The following is a 19,039-nucleotide window of genomic DNA, read 5'->3' as shown; positions in this document are numbered from 1 at the left end:
CTGTGCTCAGAGATCATCTCTCCATAGGCTATTCATCAGTTGGTCCACTGCTCTCATAACTGTCATTGTTGCCCCATATCCAATAACAGCAGCTCCTACAAGCTGTCTCTGAATCCTCACTCCCTATTTAAAAAAAAAACATTTTATTTAACTAAACGAATAAGTTTAGAACAAATTCTTATTTTACAATGACAGCCTACCCCAAACCATTCCCCTAACCCGGACAACGCTGGGCCAATTGTGCACCACCTTATGGGACTCTCGATCACGGCCGGTTGTGATACAGCCCAGGATCGAACCAGGGTCTGTAGGGATGTCTCAAGCACTGAGATGCAGTGCCTTAGACCGCTGCGCCACTCAGGAGCCCAAGTGTACTGGTCAAGCATACAGTATCAGAGCTCCAGTGATCTGTTGGATTTGAATCCAGTCCCTTCAGGTCCCTCTCTTCTCTGTCACCATATTCCAGTAAGTGGAATGGCCTCCCAGCACTAAAGCCCAGTGTGTCACTCACGATACTGTCATCATTAGACAATCCCATGAATTGATGGATTGTGAGTCGGATAACTATAGGGGGCCGTGCTGTGATTGGAAGACCTGTACACATTCTCACTGATGGTTAATTTAACATTGAACAGGACCAGTGGGGGCTGCTGAGGGGAGGATGGCTCAAAATAATGGCTGGAATAGATTAAATGGAATGGTATCCAAAACATAGCTTTCATGTGTTTGATACCATTCCATCCATTAAACTCCATTCCAGCCATTATTATGAGCCATCCTCCCCTCAGCAGCCTCCACTGAACAGGACACAGTCTAGAAAATATCCTGTTCTGTATTGATTGTACAGTAGGGCAGAACATAGCAAAGCACCAATTGATACTGATTGAAGGTAAGAGCTAACACTTTCACACACTTCCAATAGATGTTTCCCAGTTACGGTCATTAACAGAGAATATGACCCAGATTCCTGACTGCAGGGGAGTGAGGAGAAAAGGGCACATATCCCAGAATACCTAGCAGTCTGAACTTTGTGCCAGTGCCACCCAGGGAAGGAGGGAGAGGGAGGGTTTAAGAAAATCACAAGACCCGGTAATCTGTCTTTAACTGGATTAGAGTTCCTGGGAAAGAAACGATGACGCCCAGGTGGAAGAAGAGAGGAGTGGTGAACGGCTGTCTGGCTCCTGGGCTGGGAGGGCAGACAGACAGTAGTCACCGGAACACACTTTATACCTCACTGGCTGCATGTACTGTATGTGTGTGTGGACTGGACTCCTCTGTCAAAACACACCTCAGTCACCAATGAACCCTGAAGAGGCCCATTCTGACAACCATACAGAGACAAGAGCTGCTGCTAATAACCTATCATTTGCCAGACATTCCAGAAATGCCCCAAATTCTGTTGGATTTAAATAAGAGAATCTTACCCTGTGAGATTACTGAATATTGTACCTTTATTTAACTAGGCAAGTCAGTTAAGAACAAATTCTTATTTTCAATGACGGCCTAGGAACAGTGGGTTAACTGCCTGTTCAGGGGCAGAAGGGCAGATTTGTACCTTGTCAGCTCAGGGGTTTGAACTTCCAACCTTCCGGTTACTAGTCCAACACTCTAACCACTAGGCTACCCTAGGTTGTGTTACATGACCAGAGAAGTTGAAAAAGAATCATTCAGAGCATCAAAGCTTTCAGTGCTCACTGTTCTGGCATCTTAAGTTATGGTGGTGGAACACTGTCATACAGAGGGAACCCCTGAATTCTGTCATTCTCAGGTTCCATCCATTCAACCCTGGTTGTCAAGATATTTTACAGAGAACTCCAATACCTTTTGTGTGTTGTATAGCAATTACCTCATACATTACGTAAACAACGGGTGGAGTTGCAAGTGCAAAGCTATACAGAACCATTACTGAACAGCTGTCTGAGGAGTGGCTCCTCTTTTGTAGTAAGAGACTGGTGAAAGTCAGCAGAACAATGGCAGCAACACAGTAAAGCAGAGACAAATCCCTTCTCTACATAAAACCTGCGCTGTGCTGCGCTGCTCTGGAGGAAACACCATACACACCTGCGGTTTGTACATCACGTCAGACTTTATTTGAATCTTTTAGTACGTGTGTTTCTAAAATGTGTCAAGACATCACATCAATGGCTGTCTATAGATATTAATATATTATATATATATATATATATATTAATCTGCATCGTTGGGAAGGGTTCATTAGCAAGCATTTCACAGTTAAAGCTGCAATAGGTAACTTTTTGGGAGACCCAACCAAATCCACATAGAAATGTGAGTTATAGATCTGTCATTCTCATTGAAAAAAGTCTATGAAGCGTTAGATCTGTTCTACTTGTGCTATTTCTATGCTTCCCGGTCTTAAGTTAGGTTTTTACGTATTTTAGTTTCAGTTTTGTACACCAACTTCAAACAGCTGAAAATACAATATTTTGGGTTATGGAAAAAATATTTCACAGCGGTTTATATTGATTATAATGATTATCTACACTATACTTGCTTGTTTTGTCACATAAACTGAAATTAGGAAAACGATTAGAAATTAGAAAAGATTTAGCAACCAGGAAATATCTTTAACTCTCCACGCTTTGTATTTGGTGCATGTGACAAATCAAATTTGATTGATTTGAGGAAAGTGGTGCATCAGTCTGTATGTGCAACTGCTGCAGGGCACAGAGACTGACTGGGCTTTCTCTGCTTTCTCACACTGCTGGTAATGAAGTTGTGCTCTAATAGCCCTCCCTTTCTCTATCACCCCTTTCTTTCAAATATGGACACTAATGAGCTTTTCTTACTCTCACACCCTTGCTGTGCTCTCTCTTTTCTCTATGTAGTATACAACCACCAATTACTGACCTCTGTCTTCCTTCTCCTCCTTTCCTCCCTGTTATACCCTCCTCACCTAGTCTCTCTTACTTCCACTTCCTTATAGCCTTGATTTTTGGCTGCATAAATATGGGATATGTTAAAAAATAAAATCCTTCAAACTTTAATTTCAGTGTGCTATGCAATAGGATTCTCCAGACCCCAGGGCTAAACTGTCTGATCTAATTCTTATCCAACTCACTCCTGGAGAGAGGTAACAAAAAAGCAGTGGTTCTGTTTGAGAAATAGAAGCTTGCCAACTCACCTTGGCAAGCTTCTATTTCTCAAACAGAACCACTGGTTGGAAGGAAGGGAAAGTAGGAGAGACTAGGCAAGGAGGGTATAACGGGCGAGGAATTTACCACATTAGTCTCCGGCTTCATTAATAAGTGCATTGACGACATAGTCCCCACAGTGACCGTACGTACATATCCTAACCAGAAGCCATGCATTAAAGGCAAAATCCACATTGAGCTAAAGGCTAGAGTGAAGCTTTCAAGGAGCGAGACACAAATCTGGAAGCTGATAAGAAGTTCCGCAACGCCCTCTGAAGAACCATCATTTTTCAAGTAGACCACTTGAGTCCCTGTACCAAAGAACACCAAGTTAATCCCTGAAATGCATTGAAAGACTGGTCATGGCTCACATCAACACCATCATCCCAGACACCCTGGACCCACTCCAATTCTCATACCGTCCCAACAGATCCACATATGATGCAATCACTATTGCACTCCACAATGCTCTTTCCCACCTGGACAAAAGGAACACCTAAGTGAGAATGCTGTTCATTGAATACAGCTCAGTGTTCAACACCATAGTGCCCTACAAGCTCATCACTAAACTAAGTATCTGGGATTAATCACGCTCTGCAATTGGGTACTGGACTTTTTGATGGGCCGCCCCCAGGTGGTGAGGGTATGCAACAACATATTCACCACGCTGACACTCAACACAGGTGCCCTTCAGGGGTGCGTGCTTAGCCCCCTCCTGTACTCCCTGTTCACCCACAACTGTGTGATCACACACGACTCCAACACCATCATTAAGTTTGCTGACGAAACGACAGTGAAAGGCCTGATCACCGACAACAATGAGACGATGGGGCTGTAGTGGGCACGATCGAGAGCTTCAAGTTCCTCGGTGTCCACATCACTAAGGACCTTTCATGGTTCAAACACACCAACACAGTTGTGAAGAGGGCACAACCATGCCTCTTCCCCCTCAGGAGGCTGAAAGAATTTGGCATGGGCCCTCAGATCCTGAAAAAGTTCTACAGCTGCACCAATCGAGAGCATCTTGAATGGTTGCATCACCGCTTGGTATGGCAACTGACTGGCATCCAACCTCAAGGCTCTACAGAGGGTAGTGCGTACGGCCAATTACATCACTGAGGCCGAGCCCCTGTCATCCAGGACCTCCATAACAGGCAGTGTCAAAGGAAGGCCCTAAAAATTGTCAAAGACTCTAGCCACCCAAGTCAGTCTGTTCCCTGTGCTACCGCACGGTAATTGGTACCAGAGAGCCAAGTCTGGGGCAAAAAGGCTTCTGAACAGCTTCTACCCCAAAGCCATAATGCTGCTGAACAGTTAATTAAACGGCTACCCAGACTTTCTGCTTTTCTCCCCCACCTACATGTACATAGTACTTCAATCAATCACCTAATCAAACCTACATGTACATATTGCCTCAATTAATCACCCCAACTACCTCGTAACCCAGTACACTGACTTGGTACCAGTACTCCTTTTTTATAGCCTGTATATAGCCTTGTTATTGTTATTTTATTCGGTTTCTATTTTCTTTTTATCTATTTGTTAATTTTCTACTTTTTAACTGCATTTTTGGGAAAGGGCTCGTAAGTAAACATTTCACGTTAAAGTCTATACTTGTTGTATTCGGCTCATGTGACAAATAAAAGTGTCTTTGATTCTGAGCAAAGTAAGTTCAGACATTACACTGCAAAAATATACTGGATTAAAAACAACCCAACCTTAACATGTGATAACCACAGAACAGAAGAACTGGGATGACATTTACTCTCTCGGGAAGCCAAAAAGGACTAAGTGTACTAAGCCACACCTCCATAACCCAGCATCAAAAACCAGCATCAATATCCCAGCAGTTTTGTAAAGAAAACAACCCATAAGCGACCCAATGCCTGCAACCCAGCAACACATAATTTATTTTAGTGTAGTGTGACTGGAGGAGTGGAGACAACAGTGAGTTGTTGTGGCCTGTGGAGCTCTTATGTATAGTACAAGGTCATCAAGGCCTGTTTCCAAAACCAGATGCCTCAAACTATTGTTGTCCTCCAGTGTGGGAGTCTACGGCATAATATGCCCATAGCTGATTCAGGTAAGTAAGAGTTGGAAAATGAGTATTTTCAATGGTCAATAAACTCATGAAATACAACATTCATCCTGGTGTTCAGGGTAAGCAGCTGATTCTGAGTGACAAACATCAACAATACATATTTCAACACTGAGAGTATTTGTGTACTCAGAGCGCTGTGGTTCTGGATGGGGGTGATGAGAGGACTGTAGTCTAGTCGCCCCTCTCTCTGGTGGACGGTTTCCCCTGTCTTTTGTGTGTACCTTTCGTCGATGAGTAGAAAGCAGAGCCGCTCACACACAATACTGTTAATTGAACCTCTTCAGAGAGGGCGCAGCCATGTGTGTCAATAGTTAATGACAGAGGAGGGAAAACACGAGTGTGGATAATAAAAGAGTCAGGAGAGAGAAAGGGGAGCCATGTCTGTCTGTTGACAGGACCAATGATAACACAATGTCTGAGGGGCTGTTTAGAATCAAGGTCTATAGAGTTAGTACACAGACATACAGGTGTAGAATTAATTTGATCACCCTGTTGCAGGAGAACTTTCCTGCAATGGAAAAACATTTTTATTGTATTTATTTTGTAATTTTTTTAGGTTGAACCTTTTACTGCAGTGGGCTAAATCAGGGTCACACTGAGTGTTTCTTGGTAGTCTTAAACAAATCTACTTTGAAACAAAAGTATACACCTCACACACATGGTTATGTGTATAAGACACCTGTACCACATCAGATATAGAGTTGAAATGTATTACATTTTGAGTTTGCAATATTACAATATTACACTTTATATAGATCACAGAAGACTGAAATAACAAAACCGTTTGACATAGAAAAAATATTAATTAAAAATATTAATAACATTCCACCCACCCATGAAGCCACTGGGTCATTTGACTGCAGGAAAGGGCAACAAAGGCTTCTGAAATTGTTCATTTCCACTTTAAAATTACGACAAACGTACCAACCCTTACATAAATGTCCATAATGTCCATAATCCACATAATAATTGACATGTCCTGTTGCTGCAGGATTATTTTCCTGCTGTAGCAAACTGGCTCAAACTAAGATCCTACATCTATATTGTCTGCGATGTGTTGCTCATCTGCCACCAAGATAGATAATACATCACCTTAGAGACCTACTGTAATACAGTGTTTACAGAGAGCAGGATCAAACTGAAACTTCCACTCACCTAAAATAAATATGCCCAGATATGCAGCCATGGCGGATGTCAGTCGAAATTGACAGAAGGCCATCCGGAAGGCTGAAACACAGAGTAGGAGAGAGTATGTGTGAATAAGACAAAATAGACCTGGTCTTTTTGACTTCAATGTCATAATATCATAATTTTGCATCATAATACACAATGATCCTCTATTGAAAGGCTGGAGGACCCAACTATTTCTACCAATAAATCCATTAGGAAATGTGTGTATGTGCTGCTGACCCTAACACACTGGACCTCAGGGGGTCAGGGGTGCCTCTGTGACCGTGTCGTGACACTGTGGAGAGAAAGGAGTTGTGTGTGCACAGTCTCCACAAACACAGCTCTAAGGACTGAATGTGTCCGTGCATGTTCCCTACAGATCTGCGCGTGGGAACACAGATTACAGATGTCCAACTATTCTCATCTGACTTGGCTCAAACAAAATCAAGTTGTTGTCAAATAGTACTACATCCTACCAAGTGACAATAGTACCATTTCTAATACTTTTTTCAATATGCGTTAACATGGCAAATGTTTTTTTGAACATAATCCCACCAGCAATCCTTCAAACAAACCTTCAATACAGAACACTGTACATTTGCATCTGTAACAGATTAACATGTACTAGTAGTGAGGCCGAGGGATGCCGGTACCACACAGTGATGTCATATCCATTGTACAGGGATAGCTAACTCCCTGTGCTGCTGTTCTCATATGGCCAATGACCAAACCTGCATGGCTCCTCTATAATGCAGAATAACAAGAGAAAAATGTTACAATCCCAATAAAATAAAAAAACTCTGCAGTGTTACAATCCCAATAAACTCAGCGAGCTGAGTATTGACAAGTAGAGCGGGGAAAAAGTGAAAGAAAACAACAAGTGGCTATTGCACTGCGGAGTTCCCTATCACTGCTTGGTTCCCTACCTACAGCAGCCTGGGGATAGAGGGGCTGGGGGCTGGCTGGCTGGTGGGTCTCTCTGTGGGTATAAACCCTTGAGAGGATCAGGGCCCCTCACTGCAGCCACTCTACTCTGCTGAAGAGTGTCCAACACTGGGACAGGACAGCTCTGCATCATAATGCCACTACCACAGTTTCCCACCAACATAAAACAACCACAGGGAGAACAGTTTAGAGCAAATTAAGTGATTTTAACACAGCAGACAGTTTTCCACAGAAACAAGACAACATGCCACAGAAACCTGACAGTTTACCACAGAAACAGGACAACATGCCACAAAAACATGCCAGTTTACCACAGAAACAAGACAACATGCCACAGAAACCTGCCAGTTTACCACAGAAACAAGACAACATGCCACAGAAACCTGCCAGTTTACCACAAAAACAAGACAACATGCCACAGAAACCTGACAGTTTACCACAGAAACAAGACAACATGCCACAGAAACCTGACAGTTTACCACAGAAACAGGACAACATGCCACATAAACCTGACAGTTTACCACAGAAACAGGACAACATGCCACATAAACCTGACAGTTTACCACAGAAACAGGACAACATGCCACAAAAACCTGACAATTTACCAGACACACTTATCTACCGCAGAATGCCAATTCAGTATCTCACAAAGTTACATCTACCATAAAGTACAACAAATTCACCATAATTAAAATATTATAACATAAATCTCTGATATTATGTGTTTACAAAAATGGAGTGCCTGTTTGCAAAAAAAGACTCAAATATACTTTTTTTTTTTTAAGTGCAACACACTAGCAGACCTGACAAAGTTCTCAAACCTTACGTCTGGGAATTACCAGGGACCTCACAATACTATATTATCATGAAACTTAGGTGCCAATATGATATGTATTGCGATTCGATACTGCGATTTTATTGAAATTTGATGTTCTTAGCATATTGCTCACTATATGCTTGCTGCAGAGAGACAAGAGAGACCATGAGAAAGTGTGTTTTGATCAGTCCTGGAAATAAAAGAGCAAAAAATATTGTCTCACTATTTAAAAAAAGATGGAGAGCAAGCTATAGGATGAAAAATACAGCAGGTACAGCCGACTAGCGCTACCTAGCAAAACAAATTGGAGTCAAAGTATCAATATAATATCATCCAAAATAATATTGCGATATGTAACTGTATCGATTTATTCCCCCACCCCCTATCAAACCTGTTCAGACAAACAATCCGACACAACATCAGTTAGGTCCAACTTCTGAAAAGTGATGTATCTATACAGAGTAATAGCATAAATAAGATCTAAGTACTCACACAGCCACGCAAGTAAAGTCAGTCCTCTCTGTGGTGAGAAGCTTTCTGCAGGCTGGTTCACTTTTAGTGTGCGTGTGTGTGTGTGTGTGTCTGTGCGCGCAGTGTGGACAGCGATTCTTATTCAAATTCAGCTGTCACTCTGAGAGCCACTGTGTGAAAGGGGAAATGGTCTCTAGGCAGGCGGAATGCACTGCCCCACTTTTTTGTGTGTGTGTGTGTGGGGTGGGGGTGGGGGGGTGAGTTGGGATGGAGGGGAGGAAGGAGGGAAGGAGAGAGTGAGGGAGGGGTTGGGGTGCTGTGTTGGCTGTCCCTGGGCCGTCGGTGCAGGGACACCCCCTCCTTGCTCCCGGAGAGGGGAGCATCCAAACTGACCACCAGAGAGACGACACAGGACCTCCGGTCCAGGGAAAAATAACCTGCTGAGTTTGTGGCATAAGTACTTCCTGTTGCAAACAGGGTTGTCCCTGTGCACTACATGACGTAGGAATTACAGCTTAACTAACTAAGAAGTTGAAATGAGGAGAGAAAATAAAAACATGCTCTATATTTTCATTGGATGAAATAAGAAGATAAGGTTGAACTGTGTTACTTTAGCATAATGTGGCACAACAACTTTAAGTTGATACAGTAAGTCTCGATCAATAGGACATACAGTAGTTGACTAAACTCTGACAAAGTCAGAGAAACTGTGGTTTTCATATACCATGCCTAACCCTTTAACTGTCTCGTCTTCATAAACATGTCGAACATTAAATTACTATTACTAACAACTCAAATAAGAACTTCCAATATTTTTGTTAAACTTTATGTTTATTTGGGGACTAACAGAGCTCTACCAGGCTGTTGAGAAGTCAAAAGAGGGTCATACCAGCAATGTCATATTAGAATGGCAATTTGCATTATTACATTTTTTTTTTATTGCATTATATTTTTGTTCTTCTCAATAATACTACAAAAATGACTTTAGGTATGTTTCAATGGCTTTTTTAGGTAGGTATGCATCATTAAATGAGTAGTTATGATAATTGTGCACATCCAAACATGAATATTCAATTACATTGAAATTAATATGTTTAGTGTATGTAGTGCAATGTCTATCAAAATGGTTTTCTTACATTTCAAATTATCCAGGTTCTTCCACCATCTTTCCCACATATTCAGACTGCATTTTTAGATACTAAATTACAAAGTGCAGTCTTTAATTACTGTTATAGGAGTTATTTTATAGGCGAACTTAAAGGCCCTTCTGAATATTGATTAAATGACTCCATGGGTCAATTTATGTTGCCTAATATAGTGTGGTTTCAACAATTCAACCCTATTTTTCACCAAAATATTTTTTTTATAGAAAATATACATACCATATTAGTTCACCATACTTGTCACTGACATATCAACCCCCTGGATGAGCACATTTAAAATATATATTGCTTTTTAACCTTTTAACATTTTAAATATTTATTTTCATATTTCTACTCTTCAAGGTCTCTACTAACAGGAAATGTGCAATATTTATCCATCACCAACTAAATTCCTGCCGTTTATCCCATATCTTTGGTGACTGATTTGGAGTTTTCTTACAGACCTCTGAGTGGGCAAAGTCAGAGTGCCACAACACTGAACTGCAGCAACCCAAGACGATGGATACAAATTATGTTAATTGCTGCAGGAGGGCTGGGGGAGTTGACCAATCAAGTTAAGGTGAAGATTTCTTTTCATATCTAATTCTAACTCCATTGCCAAACATGCTCTACCAGCCGGTTGAGGGCTAAAGCAGTTGTCACCAACCTTTTCTGAGTCAAGATCACTTTCTGAGTCCAAATGCAAGCTGAGATCTACCGCTCAGATTTGGTATTTTATATGAGTTAAAAAATGTAAGTCTGTGCAACAGTACTGTAGCAATGAGGTTTGTGCCGTAGGCTAGGCTATAGGCCCAATACATTATCACCGCATATTAGCTTTACTTGAATTGCTCTGCCAATCCATTGTTGTTCAGACCATTAAAAAAAAGATTATATAAACATTTTGAGGTAGACGATATGATCACACCGGTAATAGATCAGTTGTTGTATTACTTGTGAGGCACAGCTGAGTGGGCATACATTTATTTTACTGGGCTGATGGATGCCTGCGCATCTGATGGTCAGTCTCAGCGGAGGGTTAGAGCAGCATACTGAGAGTCCGCCTCTCAAGGTCCCTCCGCTCCCCCTTTCCTCTACTGACGCTGAGCAAAAAGGGACACCGTCCAGCTGATGGCGAAACTGTAGTCGCACCGCACAAATCCATGTTGTTACTCCTATGAACAGAGAAGGTGAAATATTCCTCTGCTAATAATAACGAAGCAAGCCTATCGATACACTTTCCTACTCATTCATTACAGCTGAAGTGCTGGTTGCAGCACGAGTGGAAGTAGGGAAGAACAAACATGTTCATTACTTATAAAAGTGTTGAATAAAAAGTGTGGACAGCGCTGAGTAAGCACTTAAACACAAACTCACTGAGAACAACAGCAGCACATGGCTGTATTCATTGACAGTTGATCTCAAGTCATGGTTTTAAAAGTTTTGAAATCTCACAGTATCACCTTTGCTGCGATCAACTTTGATCGCGATCAACCTGTTGGTGACCACTGGGTTAAAGGGTTAAACCTTTGTATGAGATGGCTGTAAGGTTGTGTGTCAACCAGCCAAACCACAGAAACCACACAACGGAACAAAGCCGCCCTCACATTCACTGCTCTGTGGTGACATGACCTTTGACCCTCTCTATGAAAGGGCACTGAGATGGAGTCCGATGCGGGGCAACCGCAGCAGATTCAGAACCTGAGGAAAAGTGATTTTATAAGCATGTCGCTATGGTCTGATCTTAATCTTGCATGTGTTCTTTTTGTGCCAAAAAAGTGTATGTGTATGTGTGTTGACATTGAGAACATAATGGTAACCCGATCGAGATCCAATCAAGACAGAGATGTCTATAGCTCACCTGTTTACAGACTAGTGGGGAGAGGATAACATAGCCAACTACATCCTCTCTGTGAATCAAAATGCCAATTCAATGGCTCCACAGAGGAGATCTCCACTTTGAATAAAAGGGCAATACATGACCTCATTCATCCTTCCGTCAAAATAGGTATTGAAAGACATCCATCCTAAGGGTGGTGGTGGTATGATAAAGCACAGCGAACACACAGGTCAAAATCCCCTCAACACTATATTCTTTCTGCTAGCCTTTTATCCTGAACTTCCAAGAACATGTCCAGGCCTCTGGCCTAGTCTACAGTTGAGTGAAAAACACGGAGGGTCTTAAAGTAACTGTCCAGTTTTTCCAGATTTCTATGAAATATTGCCTACAATTAATTGCAATATGAGTGAAATAGTTTTCCTTCCAATTTTTTGTGTTTTTTTAATGAAGTATGTTAAAAAGCTGCTCTTCTGTGTAGGCATGGTGTGGGCGTACCCCAACAACAGAATACTGTGGGTGTATACCGGTCATTAAAAATATTCATGCGAGTAGACCACTGATTGGCCAGCTCGTCCTCCTCAGGTCTGTTTGAGATACACGTTTTTACGTGTTTTTTTCTCAAATGTATGCTTTGAACAAAAATATGAGTCAACAGCATTATTTGGGTATGTTAACAGAATATGAACTTTAAAAGTGACATTTTCACTGGACAGTTACTTAAATACAAATCCAGATAATACTGTCATACTTCAGTTCAGTTCAATATACTCAGTGCACGCGCATACACACACACACTGACACACATACATATTTTAATAGGAGGGAGACATGCGGTTGGAACAGTGCTCACCGCTATGCCTCCCCAGTAAAAGTCAGATGAAAGATAAAGTAACCTGGGGACACTAGACAAAATAATCCCTGGCTTTCATATCCGAGAACACAATAATGATAAGCCTTGCCTTGTGTGTGTGTGTGTGTGTGTGTGTGTGTGTGTGTGTGTGTGTGTGTGTGTGTGTGTGTGTGTGTGTGTGTGTGTGTGTGTGTGTGTGTGTGTGTGTGTGTGTGTGTGTGTGTGTGTGTGTGTGTGTGTGTGTGTGTGTGTGTGTGTGTGTGTGTGTGTGTGTGTGTGTGTGTCTCATGTAGACGGAATACCAGCTGTGTTTTCATGGACAAATAGTGCTTCAGAACAGTACTGAATGAAATGTACACATCATAATGAACTCGTTTCGATAGCAGCGGTGCATAGGCAACCATTCAATAACACATTTCTTTAAAGTTGCACTAAGCAAAAATCGCTCAGCCATTTCCTGGTTGCTAAAACCATAATAGTTATGTGGCAAAATAAGCTAGAATCATTGTACCATCTAAACCACTGTTAAATATATTTTCCATAAGCAAAAATATTGTATTTTCAGCTGTTTGCAAAAACTAAACTTAAGAACAAGCATAGAAATAGCACACATAGAACAGATCTACTGCTTCAAAGACTTGCTTTCAAGTAGAATGACAGACCTATAATTCACATTTCAGTGTGAATTTGGTCAGGTCGCCCAAAAAATTACATTTTGCCACTTTAACTGTCCTGAGTCAATGTTCACTGCGACATAATTCAAAGAAAGGTTTACACCTAAAATAACTAATTATGTCAGTCTGACTTATTTCTTATTAACTGACCATCTCGATAAATGACGAAGATGATCCATTCTGTATGCGGCCATCAAATCAAAAGTAAAAGGACAGGCAGAGGCAAAAGTAGTGACAGCAGGCCAAGTACGACAGAGATTGGCAACATCAGGTTGCTGCTCACTCACATTAGGTCATGATGGAAGTGTCTCTCTCTTTATAAAGGCACGTAACTCAGTGTGGCAACCTTCACAGACAACATGGTCCAAATTCAACGCTGAAACAACGTCAATGAAACATTAACAGTAAAGGAGTAAAATGGTGAGTGATTAGGATCAGTGTTTAGTCTCTGGATGACCCTCATTTAAACCCATTTCCAGAGCTGACCCAAGACCTGCTATCTATCACTAACCCAAATATACTGCTGTGAGTCCTTGAGCAAACTAGTAGCCTACAGATTGTATGTCATTGTTAACCTGTTTGTACTTAATGCACTTTGACTCTTTGTACTGTAAGTAAAACTATGACCAATAACCTGTCTAGATTCCCCTTGATCAAATAGACCTCTCCATACAGTACGGCTGGGAAGGAGACCACCCAAAAGTGACATCCCCAACAGTAGGAATCAGTATAGCTATGTAATGATTAAAACCCCACTTCAAATACTTTATAATCCCCTGAGAACTTCAAACATACACTACTGGAAACACAGGAGCCTCTTCCCTGACAAGCTACATGACATAATCATATACCGTCTGCATGGCAACTTCTGTTGTGTCTTCAACAGGGTTACGATTAGAGCTGCGATTGATTTTCCTTCCAGAAATAAAAAGACGTCTCCAGGTTTAAATCCAGGATCATCTGAAATTGTCACGCCCTGACCATAGAGAGCCTTTGTTCCTCTATGGTATAGTAGGTCAGGGCGTGACTGGGGGGGTATTCTAGTTTATATTTTCTATATGGGGTTCTAGTTTAGTCTTTCTCTGTTGGTGATTTGTATGATTCCCAATTCGAGGCAGCTGGTAATTGTTGTCTCTAATATTTAAGTAGAATTTTTCTCACCTGTGTTTGTGGGATATTGTTTATGTGTAGTTGCATGTTAGCAATCCATTGTTGTCACGTTTTGTTTATTCTTTATTGTTGTGTTGTGTGGTTCACTTACTTTAAATAAAATAGATGTGTAACCCAGATCACGCTGCACATTGGTGTAAGTGTGCTTCCAACGATCCGATAGAACATCACACCACAACAGGACCAAGCAGCGTGCCCAGGAGGTGAGGGTATCATGGACATGGGAGGAGATTCTGGATGGGAAGGGATCCTGGACTTGGGAGGAAATCCTGGCAGGACAGGTTCGCCTTCCTTGGCGGGAGACGCAAGGAGAGAAGGGAGGACAGCGACGACGCTGGGGTTCGCGGCCACAGAGAAAGCCCAAAGACTGCCCGAAAAAATTTTGGGGGGACGCACATGGGGTGGTCGCCGGAGCCGAGGAGTGAACCAGAGCCAGTCTGGGAGAAAATGTAGAAACTGGAGGAGAGTGAACGGAGAGAGTCAGAGACTGTCAGAGACCGTCAGAGACTGGATGGAGGTATTGGAGGAGAAAGAGTGGAGAGAGTTGTTGAGTTGGTGGAAGATGCACAACATTTGCCCTAAGGAGCATGTAATAAGTTTAATGCCACCTGAGTCAGCTCCCCCGTACTCGTCCTGAGGAGCGTGCTATTAGTCTGGTCAAATCTGTGCTGGATCCACGCATCAGGTCTCCAGTACGCATCCACAGCCCTGTACGTCCTGTGCCAGCTCTCCAAACTCGCCTTGAGGAGTGTGTCATTGGTCCGGTACCATTTGTGCCGGCTCTACGCACCAGGTCTCCAGTGCGCCTCCACAGCGCAGTATGTCCTGTGCCAGCTCCTCGCACTCACCGTGCGAAGTGTGTCATAGTTCCGGTACCATTAAAGCCGGCTATACACACCAGATCTCCAGTACGCCTCCACAGCCCAGAACGTCCTGTGCCGGCTCCACGCACTAGGCCTCCAGTGCGCCTTCCCAGTCTGGTACGTCCTGTGCCAGCTCCTCGCACCCGCCCTGAAGTGCGTGTCACCAGTCCAGTGCCACCTGTGCTGGCTCCACGCACTAGGCTTCCAGTGCTTTTTCCCAGTCCAGAGCTTACGGCGACGGTTCCCAGTCCAGAGCTTCCGGCGACGATTCCCAGTCCAGAGCTTCCGGCAACGATTCCCAGTCCAGAGCTTCCGGCGTCGGTTCACAGTCCGGAACCTCCTGAGACAGTCCATAGCCCGGAACCTTCTGAGACGGTCCACAGTCCGGAACCTCCTGCGACGGTCCATGGTTCGAAACCTCCTACGACAGTCCACGGTCCGGAACCTCCAGCTCCAAGGCCGGAGCCTTCCTCTGCATCGGGGCTCAGTCCAGACACGGCGTCCAGTCCCATTCCATGGCAGGAGTCTTCCTCTGCACCGATGTCCAGGCCAGGGCCAGTGTCCAGTCCCGCTCCATGGCAGGAGCCTTCCTCGGCATCGAGGTCCAGTCCAGGCACAGTGTTCAGCCTGGGTCCATGGCTGGATCCGCGGGATGAGCGGGTTCTTTGGCCCGCACCAGAGCCACCCCCGATGCTAGTGGATCCGCGGGATGAGCAAGTACTTCGCCCCACACCAGAGCCGCCACTGACACTAATCACCCCCACTACCCTCCCCATTTGGTTTCAGGTTTTGTGGCCGGAGTCCGCAACTTGGGGGTATTCTAGTTTATATTTTCTATGTGGGGTTCTAGTTTAGTCTTTCTATGGGGGTATGGGTACTGTCATGCCCTGACCATAGAGAGCCTTTGTTTCTCTATGGTATAGTAAGTCAGGGCATGACTGGGGGGTATTCTAGTTTATATTTTCTATGTGGGGTTCTAGTTTAGTCTTTCTATGTTGGCGATTTGTATGACTCCCAATTAATCCATTGTCACTGTCATGCCCTGACCATAGAGAGCCTTTGTTTCTCTATGGTATAGTAAGTCAGGGCATGACTGGGGGGTATTCTAGTTTATATTTTCTATGTGTGGTTCTAGTTTAGTCTTTCTATGTTGGCGATTTGTATGACTCCCAATTAAAATCATCGTTGGAAATCGTTGTCTCTAATTGGGGATCATATTTAAGTAGCATTTTTCCCACCTGTGTTTGTGGGATATTGTTTATGTGCAGTTGCATGTTAGCAATCCATTGTCGTCATGTTTTGTTTATTCTTTATTGATTTGTTGCGTGGTTCACTTACTTTAAATAAAAAAGATGTGGAACCCAGATCAGGCTTCACGTTGGTCCGAGTATGCTTCCAACGCTCGTGACAGAAATATCTTTCTGTGCCGATCTCCGCAGTAGCCTAATTGGCCCAAGTCTTCAATGATGCAGACAGAGTGTATCTGTATGACAGACATACAACAACTTGTTTGTGTCCTTCCATTCCCCTTAACGGTAATGATCTGTATCAGATCCAGCATCTCAATGCAAGCTAACTAAGCCGCTGCAGGTAAAGACAAGACCACCACTACCACATACAGAATAAGTAATACAATATACAGGTAACTGCCAAAATAAAGGAAACACCAACATAAAGTGTCTTAAAATGGCGTTGGGCCAAAACAAACCAGAACAGCTTCAATGCATCTTGGCATAGATTCTACAAGGGTCTGCAATTCTATTGGAGAGCAGCGACACCGTTCTTCCACGAGAAATTCCATAATTTGGTGTATTGTTGATAGTGGTGGAAAACACTGTCTCAGGCACCACTCCAGAATCTCCCATATGTGTTCAATTTGGTTGAGATCTGGTGACTGAGACGGCCATGGCATATGGTTTACATTGTTTTCATGCTCATCAAGCCATTCAGTGACCACTCGTGTCCTGCGGATGGGGGTATTGTCATCCTATGGGGGCATAGCCATTGTCCTGCCTTCTAGATCTCCACTTGGTCATATTGTACATGTATATTAGAGTATGTAACATGTGCCCATCTCATTGATATGAAATGATTAAAGGTACACACGCTGTTTATGAAATAGGTCACTGGAATTATTTCTATGGCCACCGCGCGTCCTGCGTGTAATGGTCACATGAGCACGTGTTCCAACAGTTTCCAACATGTTTTTTTATTTTTTATTTTACTGTTGCCTAGGTTTTACCTTGAACCCATTTGTGCGTACATCATCCTTTATGACCACATGTACCTCTGGGATTAATTCAAAAGTGAATTGATTAGTTTCCACACCCACCATGCGTCATCTGTGTAATGGTCATATGAGGTGAAATGTGTGCATTCTGGGAAGTGAGCACTCATTCTGTTTGACCTGACGAAGATCCGTTTTGGATCGAAACGTAGTCAGTAAAGCAGTGAATTGGGAGCTGAAACAGTATGCGGCCCTTCCTGATCTTTACAGGCGGCATAGCCACGGTAGACAAAATAATGGCCTGCCCAGCATTTTCATACATGACCCTAAGAATGATGGGATGTTAAATGCTTAATTAACTCAGGAACCACACCTGTGTGGAAGCACTTGCTTTCAATATACTTTGTATCCCTCATTTACTCAAGTGTTTCCGATAGTTTGGCCGTTACCTGTACATTCTCCTATCTCTTTGTAATAATTTGTTGAACTATGGCTCATTACAATGATAAATATTCTTGACATTTTCAAAGATGTGCTCTGTGTCTGGGCTGAAGTTGAGGACACTTTAGGGACATGTAGCTTAAAGACTACTGCCTCTGACTTTCTGTCAAATGGATTATAACCAAAGTTGGTGAATTCTAAGTGTACGCACAACGCCATAATGCATATCAGTTGTTCAGTCACCAAGAGAGAAGATAGTGAGACTTCATTTCCAGAACATCAGGGTGAGCATATGTGTATTATTCTATTCATTTGTCTTTATTCAGAGTTACCAGGAGAAGACAACGGCTTGGACAGCTTACATGGGAGACAGGCAGAGTATTTTGACAGCTCCTTCACAAAGGGGTGTGGCCACAAGTTTGAATGGTTTCCCGTTATTAGTGAGATATATTTCAGACGCAATCAGGCATTTCCCTGGAGATTAGCATCAGCTCAGATCATCAGCGGGTGTGCATGTGCGTGTGTCTGTGCGAGCATGTGTGTGTGCGAGTGTGACTTTACTGATAATTAAATGGATTTCCCAAAGATCCCTTTATCAAAGAGTTAAGATGACATCTTCTGTGAAGACAGACTAGGCCTCAACTGTGAGTCATGTATTATTCCATCAGACAGCTTTAATCACATGGTTTTGCCAAGGGTACATTACATTATTTGACAGACAGGGGCTTATCTTCAATTATGTCTTTACATTGTAGCTGAACAGCTGTCTGGAGTCACACTGTAAGCCGAACCAAAGCCAGATGTAATTGAGAGACTAATCACTAATACAAGTCCCAAGTCCCATGTCAGGAGGAAACAAGGGGGTGATTTCAGTCAAGGAACATGATTAAGTTCGAATCACAACCCCAGAGAGAATCTCAAATATCAAAGACATATTGATACAGTGTTTTTGGGCTTTGGAAGGGGCCCCTCTCCAGACACTAGCTCCTCAGAGCAGAACAGGGCAACGGCTGAGGCAGCAGGTGCTGACGGGCTGGGATGAGAGATGGGGCTGACGCCCTCCCAGGGCTGCTTGGGGCCAAGACTTGCAGATCTCTTGAACCCCTTAGGTTAGTGACACACACACAGCAGTGGGGCTAAATACCAACCAGGAGCTGATTAAACTTATACTAACTA

At 43.0% G+C, this 19,039-nt stretch overlaps 1 protein-coding gene across 2 annotated transcripts in view; it reads right to left on the bottom strand.

Moving 5' to 3' along the window:
• lamb2l (laminin, beta 2-like) overlaps positions 1 to 19,039 on the bottom strand; it is a 64,456-nt gene that overhangs the window by 43,471 nt on the left and 1,946 nt on the right. The window contains exons 3-4 of one of the 2 annotated variants that reach the window (XM_046343757.1): positions 16,534 to 16,678; positions 6,409 to 6,480 (exon numbers count right to left, since the gene is read on the bottom strand). In XM_046343757.1, the coding sequence (XP_046199713.1) occupies positions 6,409 to 6,472 (64 nt within the window). In that variant the 5' untranslated portion in view covers positions 6,473 to 6,480; positions 16,534 to 16,678. The remainder of the gene's footprint in view (positions 1 to 6,408; positions 6,481 to 16,533; positions 16,679 to 19,039) is intronic. The other variant, XM_046343756.1, reaches the window with a different exon arrangement.

The sequence above is a fragment of the Oncorhynchus gorbuscha genome, linkage group LG03 (genome assembly GCF_021184085.1).
Source record: "Oncorhynchus gorbuscha isolate QuinsamMale2020 ecotype Even-year linkage group LG03, OgorEven_v1.0, whole genome shotgun sequence".
Lineage (NCBI taxonomy): Eukaryota > Metazoa > Chordata > Actinopteri > Salmoniformes > Salmonidae > Oncorhynchus > Oncorhynchus gorbuscha.
This window is presented reverse-complemented; position numbering and strand designations above follow the sequence as displayed.